The sequence below is a fragment of the Mus caroli genome, unplaced genomic scaffold, assembly GCF_978045245.1.
Source record: "Mus caroli unplaced genomic scaffold, Mus_caroli_1 scaffold_15, whole genome shotgun sequence".
Lineage (NCBI taxonomy): Eukaryota > Metazoa > Chordata > Mammalia > Rodentia > Muridae > Mus > Mus caroli.
In genome coordinates, this window is record NW_028227270.1 from 24,261,420 (window position 1) to 24,279,274 (window position 17,855).

The 17,855-nt window shown below is 41.6% G+C and overlaps 1 protein-coding gene across 7 annotated transcripts in view; it reads right to left on the reverse strand.

Annotated features, from left to right (window-relative positions):
• Positions 1-17,855, reverse strand: part of Fam169a (family with sequence similarity 169 member A) — a 59,438-nt gene that overhangs the window by 25,414 nt on the left and 16,169 nt on the right. For 4 of the 7 annotated variants that reach the window (XM_029468558.2, XM_021180114.3, XM_029468557.2 and 1 more), the window contains exons 2-5: positions 11,596-11,730; positions 9,953-10,052; positions 9,492-9,577; positions 5,794-5,965 (exon numbers count right to left, since the gene is read on the reverse strand). The exons of 1 other annotated variant lie outside the window; for it this stretch is intronic. In XM_029468558.2, coding sequence (XP_029324418.1) covers positions 5,794-5,965; positions 9,492-9,577; positions 9,953-10,052; positions 11,596-11,727 — 490 coding nt within the window. In that variant the 5' untranslated portion in view covers positions 11,728-11,730. Of the gene's footprint in view, positions 1-5,793; positions 5,966-9,491; positions 9,578-9,952; positions 10,053-11,595; positions 11,779-17,855 lie in introns of those variants that run through there. 2 more of the 7 variants (XM_085830897.1, XM_085830898.1) reach the window with 2 other exon arrangements.

The following is a 17,855-nucleotide window of genomic DNA, read 5'->3' on the forward strand; positions in this document are numbered from 1 at the left end:
CAGCACTTAGGCAGCAGAGGTAGGCGAATGTCTGTCACCATAGAGTTCTGGGACAGCCAGGGCTACACAAAGAAACCCTTGGTTTTTTGGGTGCAGGGGGCAGCAAGAAAGATGGTGTTACCCTCCATCCTGAATCACCACAGGGCAGAATTCACTCTCTCTTTGGCCTAGAAACCTTTGAAGATACAACCTCTACCCTCTCCAAATTCTATCACTCACTCTATAAACCAAGCTTGGAAGCCATTTGCAATTTCAGAAGTATTCAAACCTATTTCTCCACTTTCAGTTCCTACCTGGAATCTCTTCTGAGACTCACACTTCCTGTTACTCCATCAGCTCATTCAGAAAACCTTCTCCTAACCACTCTATTTAAAATAGCTTCTCCGACACCCTCTGATACCCTCTCTTTAATCTACCGGATCCTTTTCCTAGCACCTACTTGTCTGCCCATTACCCTCTCTCCCTCTAAAATCAAGTTCCTCAAGGACAGAGCTTTTACTATTCTCAATGTGTCCCTTATTCTTTCCCCTACTCTTCCCTCTCCTATTCCTCATCTGTATGCCACCTAAAAATAACATAAATAAACACTTCAGTGATACTACTCAAGATCTAGTAGCAGAACTCACAAGCCTATTCTGCCAGAGGGAGCAGCTTCCTCCTCTCACCAAGTCACTTCTTTGTTCACCAAGAAAGTAGCCCTTCACCGAATCCTTCGCCACCCTAAAACCACCTTTAGCATCTCATAAACGTGTCAATGTGGGGAATATCTTTCCCACACTGTATGATGAACACAAATTAGGCAATCATTCTTCAGGTTTTCGGAGTCAGTTAAGTGTTAGCTATCTAAAAGAAACCAACTCAGGGAAACTTGGTAAGGGTCTAGTTTGGGCTTGAGTAATAATGACCCTCACAATCATCCAGAAGGTGTTTGTTTGTTTGTTTGTCTGTTTGTTTTGGTTTTTCAAGATAGAAACTCTGTGAATCCGTGGCTGTCCTGGAACTCACTCTGTAGACCAGGCTGGCCTTGAACTCAGAAATCTGCCTCTCTGCCTCCCAAGTACTGGGATTAAAGGTGTGTGCCACCACTGCCCATCAGAAGATGTTTCAAGTTACCCAACACTGTAAATTTTAGACAGACTAAATTTTATTAATTTAAAATAAAATAATTACTATTCATCTTCAGCTAGCTGAAGCTCAGAGCCCATCTCAGGCAATGAATTCACTGCACTCTGTACTGTACTTTATTCTTTCCAGTATTTCAGTCCCACAAGCTTACATCCATCTTTTTCTAAGATGCTAAGAAATGTTGCACAAGAAGGATGATATGGTATGAGTACAGTTTATCTCTAAAACCCATGCTGAAACACACTCCCCATTAGAAGCACAAGCTTTAATCCCAGCACTCAGGAGTTAAGAAAGAGGCAGGAAGATCTGAGTCTGAGGACAGCCCCCATAGCCAGCCTGGTCTGCATAGACCCTGTCTCAAGAATTAGGATCAGGTAGACCTTTTAAGAAGTGTTCAGGGGCTGGAGAGATGGCTCAACGATTAAGAGCACTAACTGCTCTTCCGAAGGTCCTGAGTTCAAATCCCAGCAACCACATGGTGGCTCACAATCATCTGTAATGAGATCTGATACCCTCTTCTGGGGTGTCTGAAGACAACTACACTGTACTTACATATAATAAATTAATTAATTAAAAAAAAAAAAAGAAGTGCTTAACGAGCCGGGTGTGATGGCGCACGCCTTTAATCCCAGCATTTGGGAGGCAGAGGCAGGCAGATTTCTGAGTTCGAGGCCAGCCTGGTCTACAGAATGAGTTCCAGGACAGCCAGGGCTACACAGAAAAACCCTGTCTCGAAAAACAAAAAAAAAAAACAACAACAAAAAAATGGTTCTCAACAGGTCTATACTGACAAGAGCCAGTTTGATCCAGTTCTACTCTGTTCCATTTTCCACCATGCTGCCTGTACTACTTGGAGCTCCACCGACAGAAAGCATCACCAGAAGAGTAAGCATGCACTCTTTGTAACCTTTCCTATTGGTCACCACTGGCATCAGAAAAGGGACTGACAGATATGTAACTCAATCCCAGTCATGACTCAAATTTGAACAAAAACTTTAAGTGAACTTTCTGAATACCTGATGTAAAAGCACTGCATAATATTCAGCATAACGATTATAAAATTATTACAGATTGTCCAGCGGCTGGGGAAGCAGCTCAGTCAGTACACCGTGTACCACACAGGTCTGAGGACCTGAATTCAATCACAATACTCGTGTAAAAGAGCCAGGGGTGTCAGTGCACATCTGTGAATTCAATCCCTAACTTCTACGGAAAAAGGTCAGGCACAAGAGCAAGAGCCTCTAATCCAACAGCTGAGGAGGTAGCAGCCAGTCTAGCCAATCAGTGAGCTCCAGGTTCACTGAGCAATTCTGTTCCAAGAAAGATGAAGGGTGACTGAGGAGAAGACCAGCATCCACCTCACGTCTCCACACACTCACTAATGCACACGCACACACATGCACACCCACATACACACACACACTTGGTTGGGACTCTTTTGCCCTCTCCTTTACAGCCTGAGAAACCATTTTCTGTGACATTAATTCTTTCCAATTTTTAAAACTTAATATACAACAGTTATTTTATTCATCAAAATGGGAGGGAAAAAAAAATCAAAGAACTGAAGAGACCAACTTTAAAAAGAAGTGAAGTCATTTTTATAGATTAAGATTTTGTTAAATACAGAACAACAAAAGAAATTGGATAAAATATGATGTTTGAGACCACCAACATTTCCAATTATTTTCTATTTACTGCTGTCCTTTAAGTCACTCATAGTACAAGACAAACATATCCATGATTTAACAGGTCCAAGACAGGTTATACTTTATAATTCTCAAAAACACAACTATACTCTAATTTGTTGCCAAGCCTGCATTTTATAAGTACATTACAAATAGAGTCTCCTAAAAAGGAAAACAGAAGGCCAAGCATGGTGGCGCACGCCTTTAATCCCAGTACTCTGGAGGCAGAGGCAGGTGGATCTCTAAGTTTAAGGCCAACCTGGTCTACAGAGTGAGTTCTAGGACAGCAGGGCCAGAGGGAAAAACCCTGTCTCAAAAGAAAAGAGGAGAACAGGACAGGGATTTGGGGGGCGGGGGTGTGGAGGGGGGAGGGGAAGGGGGACTGAAATGGTCAGTCAGCTGCATGTTTTCAAGCAATCACAGATTTTGAGGATGCCTGTCCTTAACAGAACTTTGGAAGATACAGACATCTCATGATGAACTGATATCTAAAGCCAACCTACCTGTTCTGTTTTTAAGAAGTACTCCAATTCTAATCTAGTTGTGTCCCAGAAGCCTGGGAAAACAATCCCGTGCCTCATTTGATGCACTCCAGGCTGTGGGACACTAAGATTGCCACGCCCACCTACAAAGAGCTGCGGGAGAACCATGCAGGAAAGGGGGCGTGAAATCAGTGCAGGCCAGTCTGCCATCACCACTGCCTTAGACTCGGGAATAATTCTTCTAACAAAGGAACTCAGGGAACAAGCTTTACACTTGGCAGTTCCCAACTGCATATAGACTTGAGACAGCAAAAATCTCAAAGAGATAACAAGCAATTATCTTTATTTCTTTTAGTCTATTTTCCATTTTTAAATATTTATTTTCCTGTCTTTACTCAAATGTTGATACCAATGCTTGAAGTAAAATAAATTTCCTTCCTCTGAATCTTTTAAGTAAATATGGAAATTTCTAACTTAAATATATTTTTTGTTTGTTTGTTCGTTTTGTTTTGTTTTTCGAGACAGGGTTTCTCTGTGTAGCTCTGGCTGTCCTGGAACTCACTCTGTAGACCAGGCTGGCCTCGAACTCAGAAATCCCCCTGCCTCTGCCTCCCAAGTGCTGGGATTAAAGGCGTGCGCCACCACTGCATGGCAATTTCTAATTTAAGAAATGGCTTCTATTTTCATAAAGTAATATTATTCTTATTATTTCTATTTAAATCTAAATTCCTAGTTTGGAAATATACAAAGACCATTACTTGCAGATATAATTTGGGTTATACTGAAGAGGTTGACTAAATAACAGATTATGATCAAAATACTAATTTATGAAAAAAAAATTTGATGTGAAAATCTAGAAGTTCAGTATGCAAGACCATTCACCATACTGAGGACATCCATTCCTGAGATGGATAATGTAATAGTTTGCAATCACACACACATACACACACACACACACACACACACACACACATACACACACACAACCTTAAAGGAATTAGTTAATGTTACCACTTCATTAAGATAAAACACAACCCACAGATACCCTTAGAACAAAACTCAACCTGAAAATCAAGCTGTAAATCCCTCATAGCAATCTCTATTTCAAGCCAAAAAATCTTTTCTAGTTTCCTGGATGTCACTGTACTGAAGGTCAGACCTCAGAACGAGTCTCCTTTGCCTTATCCCAAAGCTGGGTGCTCCTTACTCACAACCCCACCAAATACTTGCTAAGAAAAACTCAACAAATGACTTCGCAAGACCTTTGTCTGACCATGACCTTGCTTATCAAAGGCTTCCGTCCGGTCCGGTCCGGTCCGGTCCGGTCCGGTTCGGTCCGATCCGGAGTGGATTCGGAATATAAAGGTGCTGCTGCCTGCCGGCCAGACTCCATCCCTAGGCTCACAGGTCAAGGAGAGAAATTGCACTCAAAACTGCACTCTGACCTCCACACGTGCACGTGGCATACACACTCAACACACACACACATGAATATATATTTCTAAGCAGATTTTATCTTCTAACTGCAGGTGTATCATTTCCCTGTTATGTATGTGGGGAGGGAAAGGAGGGAAGAGAGAAGGGAAGGATGTTTTTGTTTTTCTTTGGGACAATTTCTCACAGTGATTTCAGTTATGCTCCATACCGTTCTTTCAGCTCCAAAGGCTGACATGAGCACCCTGTTCCACTACTACCCAGCAGAGGGAGACAGAGCTTAAAAGACAAGGCAATTAGAAAGAAGGGGTGGGCGGTGGGTGCGCAGAAATTCTTAGGAGCTGGCCAGGCTGAGATGAAGCAGAGCTGACCAGCAGATTAGTAAAAGTAGAGCCCAGGTCCCAGAAGAGAAGGGAGGCCCAAGAGACACATCAAATGAAGAATGGCATACTCAGAATCAGCCTGAGCAACAGAGTAAAGAATAAGATAATATTTATTTTAAGGATGCTAAGTAGAAATGGCAATACATGTAGGTCATGTGTGTTTTAATAAGAAAAAATAACGCCTGGGCATGGTGGTGCACGCCTTTAATCCCAGCACTTGGGAGGCAGAGGCAGGAGGATTTCTGAGTTCAAGGCCAGCCTGGTCTACAAGGTGAGTTCCAGGACTGCCAGGGCTATACAGAGAAACCCTAACTCGAAAAACTAAAAAAATAAAAAATAAAAAATAAATGAAAAACTAAAAAAATAAAAAATAAAAAGAAACAGTAACAGCAGAAATCAAAATATCAACCTTTAATAATAGAGCAGATGCAAGGCTAAGACCAAGGTGAAATGACAGTCGTCTCCTCTCCGTACAGAAAGAAAGAAAGGCCATCTTCTGGTTTTCACTGTGCAGTAGGCTTTTCTAGCTGTCCTCTCTCACAAGACAGTAGGGTGTGACACTCCCACGGAATCTCAAGTGCAAGCACCTCAATTCACTCTCTAGGGCTTGATTTAACAGATACGAATACAGCTGAGAGTCACAATGGAGATTCCGTAACACAGTTTAAGTAACGTAAAACTCACCTGTAGGCTTAACTGAATAGAACCCAACGGCCTCTCCTTTCTTCCACAGAATCTTAGCATAGTCAGTACTGCTATGGCACAGGAATGGGATCTCATTTCTCTCCATTTCCTGCTTTCTATAAATAATTCGATTGAGAACATACAGAACCACTCTTTCTCCAAGAGTGCTCACCTACAAGAGAGTCAAACAGCAGGCACAGCAGTTACAATATGCAGCTATGAGGAAACACCAATCACCAGTCCCCAGCTCCTTCAGCTCCTACTGTCATGCAAACACTTCAAGTACAGTCAACACAATTTAAAAACATCCTATAATCATCAATCAAGGCTAATCATTTGCAACAAAAATGGCCCATTCCCACAAACACGCTTTATGCATGGGATACCCCTTGTAGCAAATTCTAAAAACGGGCAAGGAGGCCCCAAGGCACACACTGTCCACATCTCACTCAGTAGTGTCACTCTTGCTGCCCAGATCCAAGGGGTGTATGTAGCCCTAACTACTGCCCCCACTACATACTCCAATCCTTTCACCGGATTACTGCCCCTACATTTAATATTTATTAAACAAACAAACAACAACAAAAACCACAGTAATTACTCTGAGAATAGTGACCTCATTTCATGAAGGCAGCCATAACTACGCCCTCGGGGAAAGCAGCTTTCTCTCCTCTTGTCAGGTGAAATGTTTCTTTAACAGCCCTGTCTTTGCTCTAAGTCTACCCAGCCTTCCCACACACCCCAACGCTAAAGCAGATGAGAAGTCTTAGCTACACACAGGGGGCCCAGATCCTGCTCCGAGGGCCACACCGACGAGAACACCACAGCCTCTGCTGCTAGTCAGTTCCCAAGAGGCATCTGTAATGCTAGAAACAGGATTTGTTTGTCAAGTCTCTTTCCTTCCAAGCCCCCTAAAGGAAACGACTTTGCTGGGATTGGTTGTGCAGAGAAGACAACTATTAACTCCGTGTATACACTACCCCTGCCAGGGGCTCTCCTGAGCCAAACAACACAAGATGGCAAAGCAACCTTACTCTACTAAATGACAAGGCCACTTCGTTATGTAGCACTAAGCAACAAAAACTCCCTCACACAGAGCTGAACTCTACTTCTCAGTGGCTATTCTTTGATATTAAGTCACACAGAGTATCAACATGTGAAGATAGCTATGATGTTTTTCTCCATGTTTTACCATGTAACATTAAGAATAAGGCCTCTGAGGCTAACTTTGGAATCTCCATCCTCTGATGAATGCTTCAGACCCTCTATGTCTGTCCAGGCTTAGCACACATTTATTATAAACACTGAAGATAGTGTAGAGCTAATGTGAGTTTGCTTCATAAATTCAAGGCTTCCTCTTACTTCCTATTAACTGAAGCCGAATCTTTCTCACCCACGCTGCTGTTTCAGTTTGAGATTATCTTTCTGAAAGATACACATGTCACCTTCCACCTATTCCCATTTGAATGTATGTGTTCCGTTTATTTTTTTAGAGACAGTGTCATGAAGTCACAGGCAATCATGAATGTACTATGTTGCTGAGAATGGTTTTGAATTTCTGATCCTCCTGTCTCCACCAGGTGCTGGGACCACACCTACTTTATATGGTGCTGGGGATCAAAAACCTAGGACTTCGGGCCGGTGAGATGGCTCAGCCAGTAAGAGCACTGATTGTTCTTCCAAAGGTCCAGAGTTCAAATCCCAGCAACCACGTGATGGCTCACAACCATCCATAATGAGATCTGATGCCCTCTTCTGATGGGTCTGAAGGCAGCTACATACATTGTACTTATGTATAATAATAAATAAACCTTTAAATAAAAACCTAGGACTTCATGACACAGGCAAGCACTCTTCAGATGCCAATTCAGATACATCCGAAGCATGGTGGTTTGAATGAGAAATGTCACCCGCCCACGGGCTCAGGTATCTGAACACTTGGATCCCAGCTGGTGGCAGTATTTTCAAAAGTTTAAATAGTACAGCCTTGCTGGGACAGTACATCACTGGTGACAAGCTTTAGATAATATAGCCTTGCCCTACTTCCAGTTGCTGTCTCTGTTTAGTGCTTGTAGCTCAGGATGTAATCTCTCAGCTTCCTACCATGGACACCACGGAGGCTGTTGTCATGCATCCCTGTCATAATGGACTCTCACTTCTCCTGGAACTGTAAGCCCAAATCACTCTTCCTTCTGTAAAGTCATGGTGCTTTATCACAGGAAAATGGCTAATACAGAGCATCCATCTTTGTTTCTGGATTCTGCTTTTCAGAGACTAGTTCTCTCACTCAGCATGGAGACATAGGGACAGAGGAAACAGGCAAGCATGCCAGCCATGTCTTCCAGGGAACTGGAAAGACATCAGTGTGACTTGATGTCCAGGACAGAAATGGGGCGAAGTCCTGCAGCACTAGCCTGGGACCCTCCAGGAAATAACTAAGCATAAATGAGGCCTGGGGTTATAATCTTTATTTTACCACCAATATAAAGCAGAAGAGAGTACAGTCTAAACAATGGCACGTGCTCAATGTCATAGATTTATAAGCAATTGTTACTTCCTTCTGTAACGACGATCAATTTTCCTAATCAGCCAGAACTTGACTAGAACGGCTGGTCTTCCCGCACCTCCGCTCAGTGCTCTCCCTACTCCTCAGAGTTGATACAGTCATACAGATATTAAGTCTAGTTTTTGGACGTAAGACGTTCTCTTTTCCCAGTCCATACCTGGAAGCTTCAGTTTCCTCCCCTGAGGAGGAGAGGAGGGCAGTCTATTTATTTGTCCTTCTGTCCTCTGCGAGATGCCGCCTCAATCACAGTTCAGTTCTATGGGATACTCTCTTTCTCCATCAGAGCTGATATGTTATACTCTTTTTCTTTTAAAATGTATTTTATTTATATATGAGTACACTGTAACTGTTTCCAGACACACCAGAAGAGGGCATCAGATCCTTTTACAGATGGTTGTGAGCCACCATGTTGTTGTTGGGAACTGAATTCGGGACCTTTGGAAGAGCAGTCAGTGCTCTTAACCACTAAGCCATCTCTCCAGCCCTGGTACATTACATTCTTGCACACCTATCCCCACCTAGATTATGGCTTTATATGTGTCTTAAATCCTTCTTCCTCGATATGAGTTCAAGATTAGGCTACACTACAATTGCTGGAAAATATCCAAATATGCACTCTCCCAGCTTCTGTAAGATGGGCCTCTTACTGTAGATTCTAAAGGCATACTTAAGAATAAATACAATATTAAGAAAGAATGATGGTTGGTATATTATTCTAAGACTTCTTCCTTATGAGAATATATACAATATCCACAAGAAATAATACTCTTATATTACTCTCTAAAATTCCTTCCCTTTGAATCTCATGTCTCTTAAGAGTTTTACCCTCAAAAGAACAGAAACAAGAGCAGGCAACACAGCCTATCCGAGGTGTCAGAATCTGGCACACCTCTTGTTCCTCCCAATTCATGTGGTTCAGCTGCACCCACAACCAGCATCCCCTCCACCACAGAAGCTCAAAAGCTGAAGTAGAGAGAGGCAGCTTCCGTGAGCTAGCCCACATAGCCTGCGCTCCTTCTCACCTAATCCTCGGGAAAGGCAGGACCATAGAACTCGAGGAAGCTCACACGGCCCTGCTTTCACCACAACCATCACTGTGTACAGGAATCACGGAAGGACCTGATCGTATTACCTGCTTCAGCCCCTCTCTAGAAGGTTCAGATGTTTTCACAATATCATCAATGGCCCACCACTGACCAACAAGGTAAAGTGCCACAGCTAAAATAGAAAAAATGGCCGTTAACATTTTTAAGTCTAAAGGGTTAAAAGAGGCACTACTGCTTCTCAATAAGGAATATAAATCCACAATAAAATACACCCATTCTCGCTTGCTTTCCTGTCCAGTCATGCTGAGAATCACATCCAGACAGTCTCTACCCTCAGCTATCCTCCCTCCCCTCCCCAGACCCTGAACCCACACTTCCCACCTCTCTTTTCAAACCCTCTTCATTCACTAAAGGTTTAATTATATGCAAGTGAGAATTACATGTTTCTAAAACTAAAATTTAAAAGAAGTTTGTGTAAGTTTCTCAAATTCCTCACAATGTGAATTCAAGTGCCTCAATTTACAAAAAAACAAAGCAAAGGCAGGACCTGTAAGAGAATCTTCAGGCGCAAAGAGAGCAAGAATTTTCTGTGTTTGATTGCCGCCATAGAGAGGGACAAAGCCCACATTTGACAGGCTAACGGGAATCTGAAACATAAGATGATTCAAGATTAGTGGAGAGTTTAATGAAAATACATGACAGAAAGATACCAAAGGATTTGCCAGAATTTAGGCTAATCTCCCATTTATTTTAACATATAGCTTCATTTCATAGGAGGTAATATCTCTAGTCTCCCCTAGAAAGAATAAATCAAAAAGCAACAACGAAAGTGGCTTCTATTCTGCAAGAATTTTATTTCCTTGTGGAAAAAAAATGAAAATGTTTCTATTAATATTCCTAGACACTAGCCATGCTACTGAGTAAAAGCAAATGTCACCGCCAAGCTTACTATAGTTAGGCCGGGTGTGGTGGCACACGCCTTTAATCCCAGCATTCAGGAGGCAGAGCCAGGAGGATTTCTGAGTTCAAGGTCAGCCTGGTCTACAGAGTGAGTTCCAGGACAGCCAGGGTTACACAGAGAAACCCTGTCTCGGGAAAAAAAAAATTACTATAATGTAGTTTATTACCATTAGATTTCACACGAGGGACCGATTTTATTTTCTAGTAAAAGAAAGCAGTAGGTTAAAGGACGCTTCATCAGGATACACACAATTCTTTCACACTGTTCTGTGTTCACTGACAAATCTGAGCACACTGGTGCTGGCAAAAACCCTTTCTTCCTAGCAGGCTTGTGCGTAAGATAGCTCAGGGGTAAAAGAGCTGGCTGCCAGATCTGATAACCGGAGTTCAATCTTCCAGCTCCACATAGCAGGAGGAGAGAACTAACTAAAAGCTGTCTTCTGATTCCCACACATGCCCACACACAAACTAAAGATAATCAAAATTTTCAGTTCTTTAAAGTCATCATCCCAGAAGCTGTGAGGCCTTAGAGATATTAAGAAGTCTGGTCACTTCAGTTCATAGTGGAATTTAAATGATCCAATGTCTCAAAGTAACACAGCTTAATAATTAAAATTTTCATTTTTCAAAATTGCAAAACTTTCAAAGAAGGAAATATTACTGCCACAAAAAATGTAATGAGGAGTCCTCCTGATTTTTATTAAAACTAACTTCTGAATTCACAAAATGTAAAACTCAAAGTAAATTTAAGTGACACAGCTTCAACATGTATCTTGTCTTAGCAAAACTGGTCAGCTTCTCTGTCTCCCAGCATGGGCTGGGCCACAGATGGATCTAAAGGCTCACTCTCTGGCACGCCTGACTCAGTGACAAAGCTTCAGGTCTGATCAAAGACCCGGTCTCCAGAGAATAAAGTATAAAGCAACAGAAGCGTCTACTGTCCTCCTCTGGCCTCTGTGTGCACATACAACAATGCACACGTTCATATGCATGGACACACACCCCCCACATGCAACAATGCATATGCTCATCCGCATGCACACACACCCCACATGCAACAATGCACACGCTCATACGCATGCACACACACACACACACCCAAAACCCTGATTTGCCATTCAATTTGTTAATATTGCTTAGTTGAGATTAACACATTTTACTCGTATTTCTGGTAATTATTGATTTCATGTGTAACTGGACAGATGGTAAAAGTCAGTGTGGAATGCTTACCGTAATATCGAGACTAGAAAAGCACTCTGGATGTTCAGGGTCCCCACACCGTAGGCTGGAGAGGTAATCCTCAGAAGAATTTTCCAATTCCTCATGCGTGCAGTTATCCAGCAAATCCACAGGGAATGCCATTCTCTAACAGACACGGAACAACACGCTTAGAATGGATGCCTTCTTTTCTTCCTAGAAAACAAAACAACCCCCCAAACAAAGGAACCTACTGTATTTTACTATTAGCCTTCTATTCCACTTTGTCAAGATAGATAGCTTTATAGTCTGTTAATTTAGGCACTTATGCCAAAAACTTTCTAGTATTATTCATTTACATTCAAAACAGGCAATAAAGCCAGATATGGTGGCTCATATGTGTAATCCAAGCACTTGAGACTGAGGCTGGGAACTGATTGGAGTTTATGAATGTCCTAAACCACACAGAGTTCCAGGCCAGCCAAGCCTATAACATAAGATACCTTGTCTCAAAGCAACAACAAAAAATAGGCAATGAAGCATTCATGGGTACTTCATAAACGTTTATTGTGGTCTCCCCCCACCTGCTTGAACCTGCTTGCTCAAGGGTGGAGCTTCCTGCTCATTCGTCCTGCCACGCCCACTGCTGGACCCTGTCGCTTTGTTGCCTGGAGGCACACACGTGTTCGTCCTGCTACTGGACCCTGAGTTACTTGGCGGGGAAATCGGGTTCCCTCCCCCTTCCTTTATAACTGAGTGTCTGAAAATAGTAAAATTGAGCTTTGATCAGAATCTTGTCTTAGCTTCATTCTTTTCTCTCACCGCCTAGCCCCTCTTCTCTTCCAGGTTTCCAAAATGCCTTTCCAGGCTAGAACCCAGGCTGTGATCTGCTGGCCGGACACAACAGTTTATATAGTTGTAAGACATACACAAATGCTCACACACATCAAATTTTATGTATAGATATGCCCTTTACATAGCCCTCAACATAAAAGTCACTATAAAACACAGGTGGGGCTAGAGATGGCTCAGCAGTTAAGAACACTTGTTGCTTTTGTTTAAAAAAAAAAAAAAAAAAATCCTCGGTACCCCCAAGACCAGTTCTCAGAACAAAGGAGACTTAGTTGCCACAGAGGGTCAGAGGACAGGGATAAGAGACATACAAGAGACAGAGGGAGAAGGATAAAGAAACAAGGGAGAAGGAGGGGTACGCGTCCAAGAGGGAACAAAGGGTTGCATCTGGAAAGAGAACAGACATGGCACATAGGAAAATGGTGGCTTAAAAAGTCCAAGGGGGGGGGGGGCTGGTGAGATGGCTCAGCAGGTAAGAGCACCCGACTGCTCTTCCAAAGGTCCTTAGTTCAAATCCCAGCAACCACATGGTGGCTCACAACCATCCGGAACAAGATCTGACTCCCTCTTCTGGTGTGTCTGAAGACAGCTACAGTGTACTTACATATAATAAATAAATAAATCTTTAAAAAAAAAAGTACAAGGGGAAACCCCGTATTAGGATGAGGTGTTTAATTTTAACTGGGCATGTTACTTATGTGAGCCAAAGCTTTTGACTGCTGCACTACAATACTTTGATAGCTGGACCTTGGTAGTCAGCTTCAGGAAGAGGAAGTGGCCAAATCAAATAGACCTTGGAGCTAGTTTAGGAATGTAACTAAGGATTTTTAGCAAGGGAGAGGGAATGGGAGAGAAATGAAAGTCCTTCCAGAGCTATGCTTGTCACACTCAAAATGGCCAGAGTCCCTTTAGCTCTTAGTGGACTTGGGTTCAGTTTTCCAGCATCCACGTGGTAGATCACAACCATCTATCAATCCAGTCCCAGGAGATCCAATGCCCTCTTCTGACCTCCACTGGCAACAGATACACATGTAGTACACATATATAAATGAAAAAATGCATACACACATGAAATAAAAAAAAAATATATATATATATATATATATATATATTTTTTTTTTTTTTTAAATACATGGGGCCAGGCACACACCATTAATCTAGGCACTTGGGAGGCAGAAGCAGGCAGATCTCTGAGTTTAAGGCCAGCCTGGTCTACAGAGCTACTTTCAGGAAAGTCAAGAAACCTTGTCTCAAAAACAAAAACAAAACAAACAAACAAACAAAAAAACCAAAGAAACCTTCTGAAAGACAAAGATGTTCTACAGATAAATGTTAAGTCCACAATTTAATCTATATTTTAAAAATCAAATTAACTGTAAAAAAAAAATCAAACCCAAGAAATAAAAACATAAAAATTTAGTCCAGCTAATAAACAACATACAAACCTGTTTTAAAAAATCAATCAAAACAAAACTTCTGCATGCCACACACAAAGCAAGTCACTGTGTTATGTACATTCACAATGGATGAATGTTGTGGTATGCAAGATATACCTCATAATGTTATGGTCCAGTTGACTGGCAGTCAGCAACAGTAAGTAGAGGGAAAATTACACTGATAGATCTTTTTCCTGCTCTACTTTTTTGTACTGCCTAATAACCGTCATTCTGTCCTGTAGTTTTATAAATCTAGGGATGGCCGGCTGTGTGTCATAAACTTAAGATGTAAAAAATAAATAAATAAATAAACTAGGGAAATACCTTACGCTGCATATAAAGCCATGTGAGAGGCCTTGGGCTGGTTGGGGGAAGGGGACGGCAGCGGCTGCAAAGGGAGCTCAAGGAGGAAGAGGAGACAACAAGGGCTGGATGTTATGGGTTGTGCACTAGGACTCTCCTTTGGTGATGGAATAGGACTGACCTATGAAAACTCATTCTGCTTCACTCTTAAACATCTTCAGAGTAAGACTTTTCAGTGAAAACATAACTCCAAGGTTTGAGTTGATTGTCAAATGTTATTCCTTTACCTGTATACTATTAACATAAAAAACAATCCCGTTTCTCAAGTTTGGCAATTTAGATGTTCTCAAATTCACAAGCACAGAAGCACCAGGGAAAAAATACTATAAACTACAACTTATGAACAGTTTTACAACAACTAAACCCATCACAAGTTTTAATATAAAAAAACTAAAATAATTCTCTACCTCTTAAGACATAATAACAATTAAACCCATCACTGGTATTAATGTGAAAAACAAATTCTTTAACTCTAAGGCCTAATCACACACAGATCCACCCACCTTTTTTTTTATTTATTTTTATTTTTTTTATTTATTTTTATTACGTATTTTCCTCAATTACATTTCCAATGCTATCCCAAAAGTCCCCCATACCCCCCCCACTTCCCTACCCACCCATTCCCATTCTTTTGGCCCTGGCCTTCCCCTGTACTGGGGCATATAAAGTTTGCATGTCCAATGGGCCTCTCTTTCCACTGATGGCCGACTAGGCCATCTTTTGATACATATGCAGCTAGAGTCAAGAGCTACGAGGTACTGGTTAGTTCATCATGTTGTTCCAACTATAGGGTTGCAGATCCCTTTAGCTCCTTGGGTACTTTCTCTAGCTTCTCCATTGGGAGCCCTGTGATACATCCAATAGCTGACTGTGAGCATCCACTCCTGTTCCACCCACCTTCTACAGCTCTCCTGTGTCTCCAAGTCTATTCTCACTACCACTACTTTCTTATTAGCCACTCTCAACGACACTGAACTTCCGAAACCCTGAGCTGTGCTTCCTACTTTCTTATTAGCCACTCTCAACGACACTGAACTTCCGAAACCCTGAGCTGTGCTTCCTACTTTCTTATTAGCCACTCTCAACGACACTGAACTTCCGAAACCCTGAGCTGTGCTTCCTACTTTCTTATTAGCCACTCTCAACGACACTGAACTCCCGAAACCCTGAGCTGTGCTTCCTACTTTAAGATAGTCTTACATTTAACACATCTATAGCTGTTATAATTTCAATGTTCACATGAGCATCATTTCAAAGTTCTCCTAAATCTCTAAGGTACAGCTTGACATCATTTTAGTAGTGAAGAGAGTCACAATTTAAGAAACTTGACCAGTACACACCACTAATGAAGCACAAAAAATAAGGGCCCAGGCAACAAAAATACACTTTCCATTATACTTATTTGTATTTAATATGCAAATTCACATGTCAGTACTTTTTCAGTTAAATGTTTCATTAAGTTTTAACTATTTCATAATTTAATATTCTATACACACACTACATTAGAAAGAACACTGGAATTGGAACTCTGTGACCCTGGGTCAGCCCTACCACTACCTTTACAGTCATACACAAGTTACTTACCGTCTTCAGGCTTCTACAATGGCATTAGTAATTCGATGCAACTGGAAAGGCTAATCCTAAAGACCTTTCAAACCTCTAAATTCTTAGAACCAGAAAAAATCTGAGTGAATGACTTAGGGCTACATAAACTACTGGCATTATAACGGCTCTTACAAAAATGAGGAAGGTAAGAGGTTTGGGGGAGGGAGGATGCTATGATAAACCCCTTGATTCTCCCTCTTGTTTTTAAGCTTCTGTTCTGTTATATAACTGTAAAGCTGTCAGGTCAAATCCTGTCAAGTACTTTGAGCTCTGCCCATGTAAGGCCTTAACAGATTCTACATGACTGAGAAAGCTTAATGGGGCCATAAGCCAACTAGCTCATCAAAAGCCGGACATAGAATGGGCACTGAAGTGTAAAAATTGTCCAAATTAATTCATAAATTAAATGTTAAGCTGGAGAATCTTGGCAAAGCTGTACAGAAACATAAGCAGACCTCTCACAAAAGAATCCCAAGGCCAGCCCAAGACGCTCTATCTTTACCTGGCAGTAATTTCACCCTTCTCTTGGATTTTTTTTTCTTTTTATTTATTTTTTTCTCAAACAGAGTTTTTCTCTGTGGAGCCCTGGCTGTTCTGGATTCGATTCTGTAGTCCAGGCTCTCCTCAAACTCAGAGATCCACCTGCCTCTGCCTCTCGAGTACTGTGATTAAAGGTGCGTGCCACCATGGCCGGCCATCCCCTAAATTTATAAAACTACACAACAGAATGAAGGTTCTTAGGCAATATGAAAAAGTAGAGCAGGAAAAAGATCTATCAGTGTAATTTTTCCCTCTACTTACTGTTGATGACTGCCAGTCTACTGGACCATAAAAACTGAGAGAAGTGTATCTTGATATTGGTTCCAGAATTATTACAGGATTTCCACAGGCTTCTGCTACTGATTGGGGGCTTCTGAGAAGCCCAAATCAAGGTACAAACATATCTGAGGTGAAAGAATTCTCAGAGAAACAATTATCTCAACCCATCCAAGTCATGACCCTGTCCTGACTCACATGATTTCTTCTTCAAGGTCACCTGAGGTTTCTAGACATCGATCAGTAATGCTTTCTCGGCCTCACACAGAAAGCCAGTTTCTAACCATGAGTGTTTACTCCCTTTTCTCCCTGATTTTGTTCCCTAACCAACACAAGCTCTGTTCTACACCACCTCAACCCATCTCTTTGCATTACCTTTTTCTTCTCCCCATGTCCTCCACAGGCCCTAAGTCCTAGATGCCCTAGACGTATCCAAACACTCACCTTCCCATGAGAGCCAAGAAGTTAAGTGTGCCAATAATGAAATAACTGAAAAGCTACTACTACCCAAAACTACGTGGTCCTCGGCAGTGCTCAGCAAGCCCTTTCTAGTCCCTGTAAAAGATTTGCTTACAGTTGGGTAAGGACCACATCTAAGTTTGTAGGTGGGTGGTTAAGGGTTTTTTTATTTTTAAAGATTTATTTATTTCATTTATATGAGTACACTGTAGCTGTCTTCAGACACACCAGAAGAGGACATATGATCTCATTACAGATGGTTGTGAGCCACCATGTGGTTCCTGGGATTTGAACTTAGGACCTCTGGAAGAGCAGTCAGTGCCCTTAACTGTTGAGCGATGCATCTCTCCAGCCCGATGGTTAAGATCTTAAATAACATTTATACCTGCTGCCTCCAATATTTGTATTGCAAACCCTATAGTACATATCATACATTCATTTGACAGATAAAGTAAAAACACAATTTCCTTTTCAAGGGCATACAACTAGTATGCAGCAGAGGTAACTGACTCCAGTCAATGTATGCTCTTTTGATGACAGCAGTGAACATTTCTAAAAACACAGATGATGATGGGGACCCTATCAGGAAAGTCTTAAATGTAAATACTCTTCTCAAAAGTATTTTTAGAAATATTCTAACTAAAGGTTTAATTCTCTCTTCATGTCCAGGAAAATTCTTGGGAGGAAAAATGATTTAAACATGAAAGAACTAGCATTTTGTATGCTATGTGGTCTACACTGGCTAATGCCATGTGCCCAGGA